The 17,881-nt window shown below is 38.3% G+C and overlaps 1 protein-coding gene across 1 annotated transcript in view; it reads right to left on the bottom strand.

The window, feature by feature from the left end:
• Positions 1 to 219: 219 nt before the first annotated feature.
• The window catches only part of LOC126185209 (neurogenic locus Notch protein), a 391,153-nt gene continuing 373,491 nt past the window's right edge, over positions 220 to 17,881 (bottom strand). Inside the window, exons 9-24 of the mRNA XM_049928093.1 lie at positions 15,763 to 15,999; positions 15,278 to 15,584; positions 14,275 to 14,534; positions 13,899 to 14,169; positions 13,523 to 13,755; positions 13,107 to 13,401; positions 12,334 to 12,623; positions 10,953 to 12,219; positions 10,614 to 10,809; positions 10,175 to 10,375; positions 9,816 to 10,060; positions 9,053 to 9,401; positions 8,111 to 8,443; positions 7,537 to 7,782; positions 7,100 to 7,319; positions 220 to 6,012 (exon numbers count right to left, since the gene is read on the bottom strand). Of these exons, the coding sequence (XP_049784050.1) occupies positions 4,961 to 6,012; positions 7,100 to 7,319; positions 7,537 to 7,782; positions 8,111 to 8,443; positions 9,053 to 9,401; positions 9,816 to 10,060; positions 10,175 to 10,375; positions 10,614 to 10,809; positions 10,953 to 12,219; positions 12,334 to 12,623; positions 13,107 to 13,401; positions 13,523 to 13,755; positions 13,899 to 14,169; positions 14,275 to 14,534; positions 15,278 to 15,584; positions 15,763 to 15,999 (6,002 nt within the window). The 3' untranslated portion in view covers positions 220 to 4,960. The remainder of the gene's footprint in view (positions 6,013 to 7,099; positions 7,320 to 7,536; positions 7,783 to 8,110; positions 8,444 to 9,052; positions 9,402 to 9,815; positions 10,061 to 10,174; positions 10,376 to 10,613; positions 10,810 to 10,952; positions 12,220 to 12,333; positions 12,624 to 13,106; positions 13,402 to 13,522; positions 13,756 to 13,898; positions 14,170 to 14,274; positions 14,535 to 15,277; positions 15,585 to 15,762; positions 16,000 to 17,881) is intronic.

The raw sequence follows: 17,881 nt of genomic DNA, 5'->3' as shown, positions 1-17,881 counted from the left end.
TAAAGATTTTAGTAGATAATCAAATTAACTTAAAACACAGACTGATTTCATATTTCCTTCACAACTCCTCCTATTGCACAGAAAAATTTCTGAAAATGTTGTAAACATAAAAAAGTATCAAAAATGTTAGCTAAAACATATCCAAGCTGACATACTGTGGAAGGATACAGATAAAGAAAGAAAGAAAAGTCACAGCAAATCAACTCAATAACTACAGTATTTCATTTATTTACTTAAACCATATTTATTTAAGGAAATATATTACAACTACAAAGCTACTCCTTGTATCATAACAATTTAAGAAATTATTTACAAATAAAATGAGATTCTCAAACATGTAAAATACACTACAGAAAAAATGAGCTTCATTTATTTACTGATACTCCAGAAATATAAATATTTTAAATTCACATTAAAAATTTACACACCACAGGAAAAATAAAACATCAGTCACGGAAAAATAAAGCATCAGTCACTGCTAAACACTGACAACGGTTTTCTGTGATATGTGTTATTTATTTATAAGACTGTAATATCAATGTCCAAAAAAGTCAACATGGAGAAGTGAAAAGTGGTTTCATGTGAACAAACAGCAACGGTTATGAAAGTATTCTTTGCAAAATTAAAGTAGTACATAATTGAACCACCCACAAATGTCAAAAGGTACAACTGTGAACAATAAATCTGTAGTGAAGCTGGTGTGTCATATTCTCTGCCTAAAAATGTACACAAAAAATGAGCTCACAGCATTTCCAGATGATCAGGTACCTTACTGAATGCTCTGTCTTCCAATTTGTCTGAGATAAAATGTTTATAAACTTTAATGTATTGTATATCTGTTTGTTCCAGTAGAAACTGTTCATAAGGCACATTTCACAATAACCATTTCACATAAATCTGTAAACCTATGAGATGGACAGTGTACTGGAACCAAGCAGTTATTAGGAAATATTTACATAATACATTCAAAACTAAAATCAATGAAGAAGTTACTGTGCAGAGAAAACCAAGTTGTTAAAAAATAATGATTGGAAGATAAAAAAAGCCTGTCACCATGAATCTGAAGAAGCAATACAAACTACAGGTTTTGTTTAATTGTTCAACAGATTGAAAGATAAAAATTTAATTTTTTGATCTTCAGAATTAAATTAAAAAAGGCACTGAAATCTGTCATGACTCAAACATAATTAACAATAATGCACCTTTCAAAATGAAATAAATATGTCTGTTCTGCTAGCACTTCCTCACAACACAATACTTCTCTGTAATGTCTTGTTCAAATTTTATTCCCTGAGATTTTAAATTGGTAGATATACTGTGTGCATTAAGAAAGAGTTCCTCATAAATACTGAACTGACATTTAAAGGAAGTTTGTCTAAAAAATAACTGTACAGGGAGGAAACGACACCCAAAATTTTGTAGTTAAGATAGTCCATAAAATCCCTTTCCATACACTACAAAGTGGTATAGAGTAATACACAGATCACTAAGTCATTGCTCTGTTCAATATTTTACAAGGGTAACAATACAATCAAAACTCCTCTCCACTCGTCACAGCAGAGAAACGAGTAGTCAGCAATTGACAAGTAGCTACTGAAGTATTTAGCATGAGGAAAACGTTATCAAGTGCATGTTTCGAGAAATATTGACATAAATGGCCAAATGCCCAAAGCAGACGCTGTTGCTTCTCTACACATTAAAAAAATTGTCATGAGTGATGGTGCAAATATGGACTTATTCTGTATAAGAATAGTAGTGAAATGTGTAAATGAATCATTGCAATTGTTGTATCATTATTATTATACACTAATAAACTATCTAATGGCCTTGTAACAAATATACTAAAAATTAAAACACTGACAGTCTTCAGAAATTGTAAGTCAATTCAAAGAACAACTTTCAGGTGTCATGGAAATTTTACTGTCAAATCTACAAAAAAATCAAAAGATAGCAAAACGTTCTTATACGTTGGGAACTTCAATACACAGGTCAACATACTTTACATATCTATCTTTCACAACCCTACAGGACCTGCATACACTTTAATATCATTAATTACAACAATGGAAATGAAAGAGTAATAGATCACTGAAGATCTTAGTTATGGGTACATGGTTACCAATAATTACTATTCTGATGTTTTCAATTGCTGTTGACAGTTATGTTCACATGGTCTCTCTCAAAATGACCTGCATTTTTTAAAGCCATTTCTCCTGGTGTGTTGAACTCTGAATGTGAACACTAAGAATCAGGAAACCAATCCTAGGCTACGTGAAAGAACTGAGGGACATTAAGACACAACAGAATTAAATGCCACAGTGAAACAGAACATATTTTAAAAGCCAGTAAGCCTTTTAGGAAAAGTGATGATTAATTCAAAATGAACCTATGAAAGGAAATCGTGTACCACATGCATCTGTAGCAATTTGTAAGGTGGTTTCATTCAATCTAAAACCTATTAGAAGTGGACCAAGGTATCATCGTAACAAATTATAACGCAAGGGACTTGCACCATGAACTGGATGAACACCCCTTGCAATCAGTTCAGCATTCTGTTCCATATCGTAAATACCTCTCATCACAAAATAAGTTCTGCCACAAAAATTGTAGGGAAATGGAATGTTATGATTTCACAGAATAACAACACTGTGTACCAAATGGATACAGACATAAATTATTTAACATCCATCAAGAATAAATGTTTTTATTAACCAAATTACAATAGCAAATACCACTTCCTAAATTCATTTGCTACCACAGGGTCACGAAGCTAACGACAAAGGCAAAGAGAGCCACTTTTTAATGTATTATAGTGAAAGTCTGTGGAATTCTGCATGTATACAGGATATCATCCAGTGATTCACAGCAAATACCATACTATGCACCCACTGATGGAGTATGAATAGTTTAATGTTTCAAACTGTTGTATTTGGGGAAAAAAACAACCTCCTCGTGTTATCTTCTAAAATTTTTAATATTAATGTGAAATGACATAATACTGTAGCGTTGAACACAATTTAAAATACTGGCAACTGCTTTCAAAACAAGTAATGCCTCCGTCATATATTTCAGCATCCATTTAAGAGTGCTTTGGTCCCTGGTGTTCAGCATGTCACTTAAAAATTTAAAAATTTTAGAAAAAGAGGAGAAACATCAGATGTAGCATCAAATTATAATTATAATCTGCAGTGTGAAACAGCTGACTTCCTAAGATTCTAAACAGGAGTGCAGTAATTTCCATTCACAAGAGGAATGTTTTCGATATAAACATAGTTCACGCTGACCATCTCTCAGTTTTACTCTATCAGATGCTCTCAAATATGTTTACAAATGAAATTTGGAAATGGAATTACTGCATACTAAGGCACATTATTACACACCACTTCAAAGAAATTGCAACATTGCAATACACTCCTTTTGTGTTCAAGGCACTTAGAATCTTTCAGCATAAAGTGTTGATCAATCAGAAAAATCTAAGTCTTAGTCTACAACACTAATATCTGAACCACTCTCAGGCCATCTGTCTTAACATATAATACACATACCAACCCAGAATACAATTAAGTACTCAACTGCCTACTGTATTCTGGCAATTTGTTCACTAATTCTTTCATCAGTAGCTTTGTACATAACATAAACACATTATTTACAACATACATTAAAAACAATTATAAAATTAAATATATTCAGCCTATTTTACATTACTATAAAACATGTCAGACAGTCACCAACTAAAATTTTCGCATCATTATAATCACAAACTCTCAACAATCAAGACATGCTTAGGAAACTATAAAAATATATCTTTATAAAAGACCAAGTACTTTATGTGCTACAAATTTTCATACACATATAAAGCTGTAGAAAAATAATGATGGAATGAAAGACATTTTACATCTGGATGCACCACTGCATGGCAAGGTAAAAGGCATTTGTCATCCTTTATGAGCAAGATTTTCTTTTAGCAAATGAGAGAAAAACAAGTACATATAAAAAAAATGAGGAGGAATAGATACTGCTCCAATTGAACTGATTGAAGAACTTCCTCTTCTTAACCAGTGTAAAATATTAAATAGAGTACACTATGTCAATTTAATAAAATAAGCACAAAAAAGGGACATCATTTTTGTACAAAGTTGAGTCAATAAAATAAGCCCAAAATAGGGGAAATCACTTTTTGTACAAAACTTAGTACGTCCTAATTGCCAGGTATTTTTTACCCTCATAACTGTTCTCTTTTCTGTTTCTTGAGAGAAAAAATATCAAAAAAATAATTGTCCCCAGCAACATCAGTCAGCAAGTCTTTTGGCATCAAACAATTTTCTCACAAGGGCATCAACAACACTTTTTCCATTTGAAACAGGTTCAGTGTTACCAGAAATTTAATATCACACACAGTTTCCTTTTTCCTTGTCTTTGTTTCAAATAGCTGGCTCCAACTGTCAAAGTTTAGAAAGCTGAAATTCACAGTGGTACTTCCCACTTTCATAACAGAGCTCCTTCAGGCAAGAGCACTCTTACTGTGAGTGGGCGACAGTTCCATTGTTAAAATGTGGCCCATAGGTGGGTAAAAGTTGATGCTAATAGGCACATCCACAATAGCAATTACTGACTCTTAACTTCACACTGAGAGCTACTGTGCACACGTATTGTAAACCAAATGACGATCAGAAACAAACTCTCATTTACCTTCACGATAAACTTTTTGTGCTCGAGCCCGACGCGCATACTTCAACTCGCTCAGTCACGACGCACTAACTTCATTTCGTACAGGTAATATGTTACTGTTCAGCACAAGAAATGCAATGGACATTAAAAACCGTGTTCCAATTTATTTCTCTGAAGACCAGCTACACAATTTAGTTTTTCTCTGTTCACAAATCTTCAGATTTCTACACTCCAGTAACAGAAAGTGCATTTCATAGAACACTACACTTCATTCAATGGAGGTCTCTACCAACTATATGTAGATTGCCTCAGCCTGTTTCTGATGTTGCGCTCCTGTAGCATAGGCGGGACTCCTCGTGCCCTCCGACCAGTCAGATGCAGAGCGCGGTGACGAAGACGACCAGTGGCCCGGAGACTCTGGGGACGGAGTGGGAAAATTATCCGGTGCCTGAACATAGTGCTGAGGTGTCGCCTCCGAGTGCTGTGACGGGGGCGTCAAGTAGTGGTAGTACTGTTGCTGTAGACCAAAAGCCGCACCCGGTCCAGCTCCCGCGGCACCCACAGCCGCACCTGCCAAATCGGGAAAGTCGAAGCCCACAGCCTGTGCCTGTTGCTGGCCAGTAAGTCCGTGTTTCTGCTGAGTCGCCGCACGCAGTGCAGCCATGTGTGTCGGCGAGGTAGGTAGCGACGGCCTCGATTTTGCCGGCGAAGGTGAACCGCCGTAGCTCGCCGCGGGTGAGCTCACACTGTGCGGTGGAGACTGCTGGTTGCTGTACGGCGGTGAAAGGGCCTGCGCTTGGGCGTGGACCTGCAGAGTCGCCAGCTGCAGCTGCTGCTGGCTGGCACCTGTGGGGTCGAACAGCCCTCCGTAGCACCCGTACTGCTCCAGCCCGAGTGCCCGCAGACTCTGCAGAGGTCCTCCGGCTGTGCCCTTCACGCAGTCCTCGTAGGCCGGAGGCTGCTTCGGTAATGAGAGACCGCCGTTGCTGTAGACCGAGCCGTCGTAGGGACTGGGAACACTACCGTCGGCGGCGCCTGCCGGTCCGCCCACCGTGCGAGGGGACTCCAGCGAAGTGACTGGGGAAAGCGAAGATGCCGCACTTTCCACACTCTGAGGCTGAGTGCCTACTGGCGGTTTCTTTCCCCCAGATTTCTTGACACTCGGTTTTCGGCGTACTCCGGCCACTCCGTCTGTATCGGGGCTGGTCGGTGAACTGCCACCTGCCGCATTCTGACCGTTTGCGTTGGCTCCCGGCTTGGGACGTTTCTTAGATTTGGACGGTTTCGTACCGGCCCCTATTACTGTAGGGTGAGTAATCAGATGATGATGGTGATTTGGTGAACCTAGAACAAAAAATTGATATATTTAATAATTTTATAGTACTGAACAAAATAAAAACTTTAAAGATATAAAAAGTACGAAAGGAAAGAGAGATGTGGTTCTAGACTTCAGTTTCTTAGAGGTAGTGTGTTAGTTCAGTTGTAGAAAAAGGGGTAAGGAATTGGTTGTAGCTTTAACGAAGCAATCCTGTGGAATCTGACTTATTTGTGTTATAAAAACCTCAAAGAAAGACAAAAGTGTCACAGCATAAAGACTTAAACAAAAAAAAAAAAAAAATTAATATGTGCAGAACACAGCAAAAGATTAACAGAACACTATAACCAACACAAATGTAGCAATCACATGCTTTGTATATTTTATTTAAAAAATATAGCAGAAACTAGGGCATTTATGTTCAGCAATATAATAATGAATAATAACGCAGATCATCATCTACCTCAAACACCAGGTATGCACACTGTGTATCAGGAGTTTTTACAAAGTATGTAGTAGACTTTCTCAATTTGATGCAATTTGCACTATCTTAACACAAAAGAAGAGTCAGCCCAAACTTATTGCCAACTCATTAAACAACACAACTCCCAATTATTTCCTTCAATAACAGATATAAAACAACTACTATGATATACTGACAGACAGACAGATAATTCTCCCAGATTAAAAGACTTGCAGAAAACAGCATTAGCCACAATGTGTACTGCAGAGGAGAATGTGTTTTACGTAACAACACTAAGAAGAAGAACATTTTGCCCCTTTCATAAATACTTTCAGATGGTTAAGAACAGCTGTATCACAGCATATCTGCAAGTAAAAGTTATGAAATAGAAAAAAAAGAGAGTATTACACTTTGCAGTTAAATGATGCATACTTTGAAATAGAGGTTTTTTGCGCATCTGTAATTTTGTTCATTCTCTTTACTCACTAGAAATTAAAACAACAACAGGCTCCAAACCATTTTCCTTCAAACAGCAATAATAGTGATTTTGATGTCTTTCTATTTACTATAAATGATTAATTTTAATTGCATATTATTTTGGGTTTAAATTAAAATCATTTTATTGTAAATACATAGCTAACTCTGCTTTTTACCTATGATAGGCCCATTCGGTATGACAGTAACCATCTGTGGGCTGCGTGGAACGTGCTCATCAAGTAATCTCACAATATCATGGTGCAACCTCTCTCCTGCTACATCTCTTGGCAACCTGTCCATATGATCCGTGATTTCTCTGTTAGCAAAGTTGTCCAGTAGGGCTTTACAAGCTTCGTAACTTCCTTCACGAGCAGCAAGGAACAGTGGTGTCTCATCCTGAAAGAAATACAAGAGATCCATTTAGAATAGTAAGTTTCACTTGCATTTCTTGAGGAAAAGTTGTATCACTGGAATTGTATTTTATTACATGTATGCACTCACATAAATAAACTGATATACCAAATTAGAATAACAGCTAAGTGAATACTCAGTATTATCACAAATCTAATTATATATAGCACATTGCACAACTGTTAGGCCAATTTCAACTTGCCTTGTCATCTTGAGCATCCCTGTTAGCACCATGTGCTAACAGTATATTTACTGCTTCAGTATTGTTAACAGCAGCAGCCCAATGAAGGGCAGTTTTTCCAGAGTTATCTGCAGCATTTATATCAGCATCAGCATTTATGAGATCCTCCACCATGCCCTCAATCGCTAGACGAGCAGCCAGAATTAGTGGAGTAGTACCGTCATGCATTCGAGCATTTAGATTGGTTGCTCGATTACGTAGCAATATCTACAAATCAGAATTATCAAAAATTAAGACTTGCATTAATAATTTCCCTGCTGTATTACAGTTGTAGAACTGAACTGAAAAATGACCTGTTTTAAAGTTACAATAGCTAAAATTACAAGCAAAACTGCATGTAACTCTGTACGTAACATTAACCAATTGAATTATTGCTAGCATGAAAATCAGATGGAAGAAATAGGCATTAGTAACATCCAATATCAAAAGTATATCATCACCTTTCTACGACGACACACATCTTTAACAGATTAAATAGCAGCAGTGTTCACAAAATGAATCAAACTTCCTATGTAACATGTAGTATTGTATGTACCTGGAAAACTCCCATGGCATCTGCAGCAACAGCAGCATGTAGTGGGGTACGACCAGTATTATCTTGTAGGTTTGCATCTGCACCAGCATCCAAAAGACGTTTTGCAGCATCAGCTCTAGCATATCGGGCTGCTAAATGAAGAGAAGTCTCTCCTGTTTTGTCCATTGTGGCGTTAAGTTCAGCTCCTTGAGCCACGAGATCGGTAATGACAGCTGCTGCACTTCCATCATCATCCTCATCCTCGCCAGTGTCTATGCCTCCACCACGAACTGCTGCTACCATTAATGGAGTCATTCCACACGGACCCCGTACATCCACATCTTGGCCACCCTCCTGTGGTGAAGAAGACAGATTTACTCTCTCTGTGTTTTATGGCAATGAAAGAGCATCATCATTAACAACTCAAGTGCCACAGAACTTCTATATTAAATAATCTTCATCTTAACAATTATTATCTGCAATGTAAATTACATTCCAACTTCTAGTCAAATAATTTAAATAAAAGTTTTAAATCCCACTAACAATGACTTTCTCTGACAATACAATAGTTTATGCAACTATGAAAACCAGGTGCAAAACATATTTGAGCACGATAAAAAAATTATGGCAACCAAATAATAACAAGCACTCTTCATGCTGCGATACTTCACGTAATGGAGGAGCCGAGATTAACTGAATTAAAGTCTTCAATCGTTACACAAGCTGAAAACTCGTACTTTAAGTTTTTAAATACGAGGAAACTCCGAATACCTACGATGTAACATAATATTCTTGTGTACGTACACCATTTCATAGAAGAAGCAGTGACATCATTCCAGTACAAATAATAATCGTAAATAGTAACTGATCACCCACTTGACAAAGTTAACATATACGATTATACAAAAGAGAATACTAGGTAACAAATTTGCTCATTTTTGTTAGGAATTTAACGACACTCACCAAACTGGGAGGTGTCAGTATGGCTGGATCTGGCCTGTGTCTCATGTCTGCCACTTCAAGGTGTTGTTGTGTCCACGTCCGTGCTTCGCCCTCCTCATACTCTGTGACAGCAGTGTGATCTGATGCGTAACCAGCCTCACAGGTCCCGACACGTAATCTTTTGGGTGGGTGTAGGTCCACTTCATCATCAGACCACTGTGTTGCCTGCCCAGGACCTGCTCCTACACCCACTGGTGCCCCAGGTACAGCTCCAGTGGTTACATCGACACAGCCTCCAGACGGTTGTTTGTGCAGATTTCTCATTTCCTGACCGTCGGGGCCCCTGCGACGGGAACGCCGCCGCTGACCGCTGTCGAATGACATTTTACTGTGGATCATGCTTTGACCGTTACCATTACTAATAACTAAAATACGTATCTAATAAAAAATACAATATCAATAAATTGCATATATATCTGATTAAATTTTCATTATATCTGATTAAATAGTATGTCATAGGTTTATAGCTTTTATTTTCACTCAGTTGTAAATTCTGTCATTTTCTAAAGCTGACGTTGTAGCTATACGAGTGTATGTATTACATAGATTTTTGTAACTCTATGCAAGTATTCATCACAAAAACAAGCTCAAAAAGAGCTAGGATCTTCAAATTAATAACCTTTTCTGTGGAGAATGTAGTGATATTGTGTATTTTAGATATTGTACGCAGTAGATACTAAACTTTACGTGAACTAATGAAAAGCTATAAATTCAAGTGTTATACCTGCTGCTTCGTAAGAATCCTTCTGGGAACCAAGTAATGCCTTGAGCACGTTTCCGTTGAGCAGTAACGAGAACCCCTATGAGCAACCCAGCGAGCAACACTATCACTACCCCGATGAACACGTACTTCACATTTGTGCTCGGTTCGTCACCAGGAATCGGACCCTCGACACCCCGAACTTGATAAATTGGAAATGTTTTAGAAATTGAGTGCCTAGCTGCAGTTCCAGCTAAGAAATGTGCAGCCTGAAATATGGATGGACAATTCATTAACATAATGCACCACTTACTGAAAAGAAATATATGTATGTAAAACTGAATTTGTAACTCTTACTCTAAAAATAAATGACAGATATGTACCTCATTTGCTGAGCGGAAGCATTCTGCACTCTCCAAAGCACATTTTCGATTGTCCATTTCCAAATATGCTATCACTCCAGAGCTTCCACGACCAAACATAATGCTCGAACCTGAATCACTTTCTAGTTTCCACGGATAAATCATATCATTTCCTGCTTCATCCTTCTTCACCCTAAGAGTTGTGCGCAGCTGATTGCCAATCTACAGAAAAGACAATGGGTTTCCGCAATTACAGTAAGAACATCGTAAAGCAGTTATTAATGTGTACACTAGGAGTTCTAGTTAACTTTTTTGTAGCATCAAACAATCAAAACAACATAATACAAATGAATATGTTCATGGTTTAAGATTCTCCATTCCCATAACCAACAGTCAGCAAATATTAATAAGGAATCTTGGCTAATAATGCAGAAATAGAATAATATTTGTATTTATTTACCTCTCTCAAAAAAGCAACAATATTTGAGCGGAACACCTGCATATCCATGAGGACCACAATGGAAATAAGACCATCAGCCAATAACGGTTGCTCATTTTCACAATCTAGGCCATCCCAGTTGCACTCTTCATTGTTACACCCATAATCACAATGACCATTTGCATAGTGCTTCTGACAATAAGCATCATAAATGGGGCTGAAAATAAGAAATTGACATTAAACAACATCATAAAATCTGAGAACTTTACAAATGTAGTTCATTGACAAAATAACTTAAAAAAAAATAGTCTGACAATAATCTTTGTACTTGTATATTATACTGAAGTATCATGAACTCACTTGCAAGGATTAAGTGATTTCTGGCAGTCTCTTCCATCAAATAAGCACATTGGATTATTACAAACGGCATCACAGACTCCATTCATAAAGACTCTGCGACAGTCGATAGGTGCTGTGCAATTCTTCCAAGGATCTATTCCAAGAGAGCAATCATTGCCATCATAGTTGCATGCAGCTACATTGCACTCTTCATCACAATGATGGTTTCCAGCTTTTTCCCTGCAGCCGTTCTCAAGGCACTTCTGCCTCTGTCTATCCATATCGAGATCCTGAACACTGTAAATGCCAATTGTGCTGACAGTGGGCTCTGCTGGAGGAGGGCGTCCAATGCCTCCAGGAAATGATGGATCGTACAGTTCACAATTCTTCCCAGTCCACGTGCGCAGACAATAGCACGCATAGTCACCTATACGATTCTGACAAGTTCCACCGTGTTGGCAGGGGCTACTTGCACACTCGTCTCTCGTGTCAAGTTCACAGTGCGCACCAGCTGTTCCAGAAGGGCAGTCACAGTGATACCCTACACCGTCAATCACTCTGCATGCACCGCCATTCTGACAGGGGTCCGACTCACAACCATAGCCAGCAAAACGGCAGTCTGGACCGTAGTAGCCCTCGGGACAAATACACGTATGGCCTGCTTCCAGGGCTTCACAAATACCACCGTTGGCACATGGTGCACTGGCACAAAAATCGACACGCACTTCACAGTGCCGTCCCATGTAGCCCGGCTTGCAATTGCAATGGTAATTATTGACAAGCTGGACACAGTCTTGTGTTCCTGGTGACGAGCATGGGTCTGACAGACATTCATTGATATCACCTTCGCAGCGCGGACCTACAAATCCTGGAGGGCAACGGCATTCAAAGCCACCGACACGATCCACACAAGTACCATTGTTGTGGCAAGCTCCTGGCACACAGTCTTCTACGTTAATCTCACATATGATGCCAAGTGTTCCTGGTGGACAAGAACAGCTGAACCTGGCAACCAGGTCATGGCAGGTTCCACCATTCTGGCAAGGATTAGGTCTACAATCATCCACATTGAGCTCACAGTTCTGTCCTTGGAATCCTTGTGCACACTGGCATGCATAGGAACCAACTAGATTTTTGCATGTAGCACCATTCTGGCAAGGAGCTGATTCACACTCATCAATTTCCTGTTGGCAATAACTGCCACTGTACCCTTCCATACAGTGGCACCGATGACTGTTTCCTATATCTTCACAGGTACCATTATTACACAAGTCCTCACGATTTACTCCTGTTGGAAAATATTAAACAAACATTATAACAACAGAAATTTGATGTAATAATTACAAAAAAATCAAACACAGCTGCAATCCAAATGACATCAACCAAGAATGCTGTTACTTACCCTTCCGTAGTGCTGCATCACTACACGATACCATTTCAACATCACAGACTTTGCCAGTCCATCCTGGAGCACAAATGCATTGATAAGTATTCTTTGTTTGTAAACATGTAGCTTCATTCATACACGGCTCAGTGCTACACCAATCTACATAGCTGTCACAGTATTTTCCGGTATAACCGTATGGGCAGTGGCAGGTGAAGTACTTCACATGGTCTTGACAGGTTCCACCATTAGAGCACGGGTGACTGTCACATTCGTTGATGCGATATTGGCAGTTTGATCCAGTGTACCTGCAGCATCATTACCCGTGAAGAACATAATATAAGAGCTTGAGGTACAGCACAGTTGGTAAACAAAATTCAAAATAGTGCTTAATGTGGTTAAACTACAAGGCAAATATAATAAGGTACTGGCAAGTAACAAGCTGTTTATGTTTTAAAAGCAAACTATAACATATACGAAATGTTTAAAAAGCATCATAACACAATCAATTATCTATATGACATCACTCCCGGAGGATGTCTCACAGTAAGTAAAGAAACAATCTCTCTGTCACTTAATGAATTACTACACCTATACATGAAAGACTATGTGACTAGTACTTATTTACCACAATACAAATGAAACTTAGGAAAGCCATAATTTTTAAGGCAAGCAAAGCTATTACTGATTAAAATCCAAATTAAATGGATGCAACTATTAATATTAACTCACAGAGATTTCACTCACTTGGACTACACTATTAATGGAGGTAAGTTTTAGTGAAGACTTACCCTGGCTGACATATGCAAGTGTAATTATTAATGCCATCAACACATTTCCCTCCATTCATGCAGCTACTGTCGGTACAGTCCTCGTCATTTGTTTGGCAGTTCATTCCAGAGAAACCAAGTGGGCAAGTGCAAGTATATGAATTAACATACTGATTGCAAGTGGCACCATTGTGGCAAGGAGATGATTGACATTCATCAATATCTATTTCACAGTGCTTTCCACCAAATCCATCAACACACAGGCAGGTATAATCGCCAATTGCATCAAGGCAGGTACCACCATTCTGACAGGGGACTAAAATCAGAGAAAACAATTAGAAATACTAGTGATATTCAGAATGCAATTTAAGTTGTATATTCAGATACAAACATTCCTAGCACAGTACTGAACTGTTATTTTTTACTGATTAACTTACAGGAAGCACAATCATCTGTGTTTGTGATGCAGTCACGTCCTTCATAACCTAGCGCACAAATGCAGTGGTAAGAGCCATTAGTGTTTCTGCAGGTTGCTCCATTGCGGCATGGTGACGATAACACACACTCATCAACATCTTCATCACAAAGGCGGCCAGTGTACCCCAGACCACATGAACAAGAGAAATCCATGAAGTTGCTAGATGGTGAACAACGCGCTCCATTCCGACACCTACAACATGGACGTGTATGTCTAGTAAGGAATTGAATATTAAACAAACTTATTTTACACCACAGACAAAAATAGACACGCAAATTCTATATGACAGTAATATTTCACCTTGTTGCTAAAAAGCCTACTAAAAAATACCGTACCTGTTGGGTGAACAGGGATCAAGTTTGTCCTGGCAATCTCTACCAGTATACGGAAGCTCACAGACACAGCTGTAGTCATTGACAAGATCTATACATGAACCACCATTATTGCAAGGGTTTATTGCACAGTCATCGATATTAGTTTCACAGTTGATTCCCGTGAAACCAGGTACACACTTGCAGGAGTACGCATTGAGTTTATCTGAGCATGTTCCACCATGCTGACAAGGATTTGATCCACATTCATCCAGATCCAGCTCACAGCGTTTTCCTGTAACAAAAATAGTTTGATCCATGATATACCTTTCTAGTCAAGTGATATATATTTTTTAAAATATGAGTTCATACACAATAACTAAAGTATAATCTCAAGTACCTCCATAACCAGGTATGCAATGACATATGAACTGATTGACTCCATCTTCACACCTGCCTCCATTCATGCAGGGATTGCTAGCACATTCATCAACATCACTCAAACAACGTGCATCGTAATAGCCCCGAGGGCATTCGCAGCGGAATCCGTCGACTAAATCCATACAGCGACCCCCATTTGCACAAGGGTTGCTTGCACATTCATTTATATTGGTTTCACAATGCTGTCCAGCATAACCAGGAAGGCATTCACATGTGTATCTGCGAAAAATTACAGGTCATTTACTTTACAAACAATTCAATGATGATCACTAAAAGCTGAAAATTAAATGGTTTACCTCAAATAATCATACAAACACGAGTAAATAATTATTAATATACATGCAAGAGATTGATAATTTCTTTAAATTTGGGTAATGATTTGAAAAACTTCCAAAAAACATGCTACGGAACTGTCACTGGTTAATTTTTCCCCTTCAACACTTTTAAGGTTGGTTGGTTGGCTGGTTGGTTGGTTTGGGGAAGGAGACAAGACAGCGTGGTCATCGGTCTCATCAGATTAGGGAAGGATTGGGAAGGAAGCCAGCCATGCCCTTTCAGAGGAACCATCCTGGCATTTGCCTGGAGTGATTTAGGGAAATCACGGAAAACCTAAATCAGGATGGCCAGATGCGGGATTGAACCGTCGTCCTCCCGAATGCGAGTCCAGTGTCTAACCACTGTGCCACCCCGCTCGGTGTCAACACTTTTAAGCTTCTTTTTAATTGAACAATGCAATTTTGAGGGGAGGCTCAAAATGTGCAGTTACTAAGGAATATAATTCCATCCTGCTGCTGAATGACTCATGTAAAATGTCACCTGCTTCAGGTGATCATATCACTGAAATATATTTTACTAAAAAAGCTGACAGGTAGTCATTTATTGCAACAAATTCTTCTGTGCTGATCTAAATTATATGTTTATTTCCTAGAACAGTTATTTTTTGACTTCAAATGTAAACTTACTTGCTGATTCCATCAACACAATTTGCCCTGTTACGACAAGGATTGCTGAAGCACTCATTGACATTAATTTCACAGTTAGGACCAGATGTCCCAGGCTTGCAGCGACATTGGTAACCGGCAATTAGATCTTCACAGTGGCCTCCAAACTGACACGGATTGCTTTCACATTCATCTATTTGATTTTGGCACAAATAGCCTGTATACCCTGGATGGCAGTTGCACGTGAAAGAGTTCTCACCGTCCACACATTCACCCCGGTGACAAGGAGAACTCTGGCAATCATTTATGTTTGTTTCACAATTTATTCCTGTAAAAGAATCACAGCTAATAAATACATGGTACGTGTCTCTGCCTAAGCCTGATTGTCCAAATTTGAACAAATAAAATAAATAACAATTATGCAGACACATTAGCACAGCTTTCCTCATCCATCTGATACTCATTATTTTAAGAGTAGGAACCAACATACCACAACTGAAACTTACCAGTGAATCCAGGTGGGCAATCACAAGTGTAGCCTGCTACAGAGTCTCTGCAGATTCCTCCATTGCGACAAGGATTACTGATACAGTCATCAATATTTGTCTGGCACCTATTTCCAGTGAAGCCAAAAGCACAAGCACAGCTAAACGTATTTATCAAATCATTGCAAATTCCTCCATTCAGGCAAGGGCTGGATTGACATTCATCTATGTCCGTTTCACACTGTGTTCCAGTGAAACCTGCAAATACAAATTGTGTTATCAGAAACAGAATTGTGTTTAGGGCAGTATCACACTAAAATCATGCCCTGCACATTGAAATGAATCACAAAAGATGGTTATAGACAAAGAACTGAATATATCTAAAAATGCCTGAACACTAAACAAGTAATTAAACAGCTGCTTGTAGCGCTTAAGGTTGCCAACTGCAAACGGGACTGATGCATCTGAATACTGCCATCACAAAAAAAGTTATAGTAATAAGAATTATTGCTTAAGTATTCAAAAAAAATGAATATAAAACAATGCATAACAACAACAACAACAACAACAACAACAACAACAACAACGAGTCCTGTGTATTCTTTATTTCCTTGACGGACTATGTTTTTTACTTACAGTATCATGAAAGGAACTTTGAGCATTTTTTTTCCCCTAACTAAACATTATTCTAGTTGGTACCACCAATCAAAAAGCCATCATAGAACAAGTAATGTGCTCTCATATGAGGATATAAAGTTGCACTCTAATAACTACAATCAACAGACTTATCTGAATCTAAAGCACAACCAATCATATTTCTAATCACTAAATAACCCCACTTTAGACACAGTTGTGTTTCAAAAAATATCACACATATTAACAGAAATAATACAAAGAGATGTTAAATTTAATTGTGAATATTCTTGGGAAATTACTGTGAAGCAATGTTTGCTCAGCTGCCACAACCACATAAATGCTGGTGCATGAATATGGAACCACATTTGGACAAACTGTAAATATTAAATTAATCTTGACACACACAATGCATTTCAGCACTGTGAATCAACTTGTAATGTGTTATTCCAGATTTAACAAATATGGCGAAGTATGGGCAACTATGATTTCTATTCTCTTTAGTGACCATTTCGAGGGAAAAAAGAATTGTACAACCACACATCTGTATGCAGAATTTGATGGTCTGGCAGTGATGTGAAACACAGAACTTAATTCCCCTATTAGAGTGTGTCATACTCCTCAAAGTACTGGTTGATGAGCTCTGTTGTTCTTGCCCAGTTGTGCAGAGCTAAAGAATTATGGAGATGAGACCTATTCAAGCAGAATGGAAGGTAATGTTCACAAGATACAACCATTTTCATTTATACACACAAAGTCAAATTATATGGTCTTAATAAATTCACGAAAGAAGAGAAATCTGGCAAAGGTGCCCATACCACAGTTTGTGGAGGAGGGGCAACAAGACCAAATGGTATGGAATATTTTTAATACTGTGAAAGATGAATGACGACTTCTAAGTATCCACGACGCAAGATTTTGAATGTTTGTGGGGATGAAGGGATCACATGTCCATCTAGGCTTATGCACCTCCAAGCATTTTTGTTGGTGCCACAGTGTATACGCGGACAAGGAGAAAAAATTCCCGGATCTCCCGGTTAAAAATACATTTTCTTCTGGGTGAAAATACGCTTTTGCCATATTAAGTGACAGTATACTTTCCCTCGGAACTGTAAAACTTATCCTTTGATAGGATATGGTTTTATACAGCACTGTAAAATTTCGCGGCACGTTTTGGAAAGATCTTTGATGTGTAGCAACATGTACGCTGCATATTTTCGTATTACGAAAGTATAAATTCGAATTCCACCAACAGGATGCATATAATATTTGTCTCACAGATTAAAAAGCTACAAGAAACCTAAACTTTCACTTATAATATTGATCTGTTTAGCGCATGTTACACTTTACGATACATCACACAAATACGCTAGCAAAATTTTTAATACCGACATAAATCCCTGATCTTCTGGGCTCGAAATTCTTCTAAATGACTCGTCAACAAAGAGTTGATTTTTAAAAGAGACCAAATACTCTGTGATTTTTCAACTACGTAAAAGGAAATTTG

This window comes from Schistocerca cancellata, chromosome 4 (genome assembly GCF_023864275.1).
Source record: "Schistocerca cancellata isolate TAMUIC-IGC-003103 chromosome 4, iqSchCanc2.1, whole genome shotgun sequence".
In the NCBI taxonomy this organism is placed as follows: domain Eukaryota; kingdom Metazoa; phylum Arthropoda; class Insecta; order Orthoptera; family Acrididae; genus Schistocerca; species Schistocerca cancellata.
This window is presented reverse-complemented; position numbering and strand designations above follow the sequence as displayed.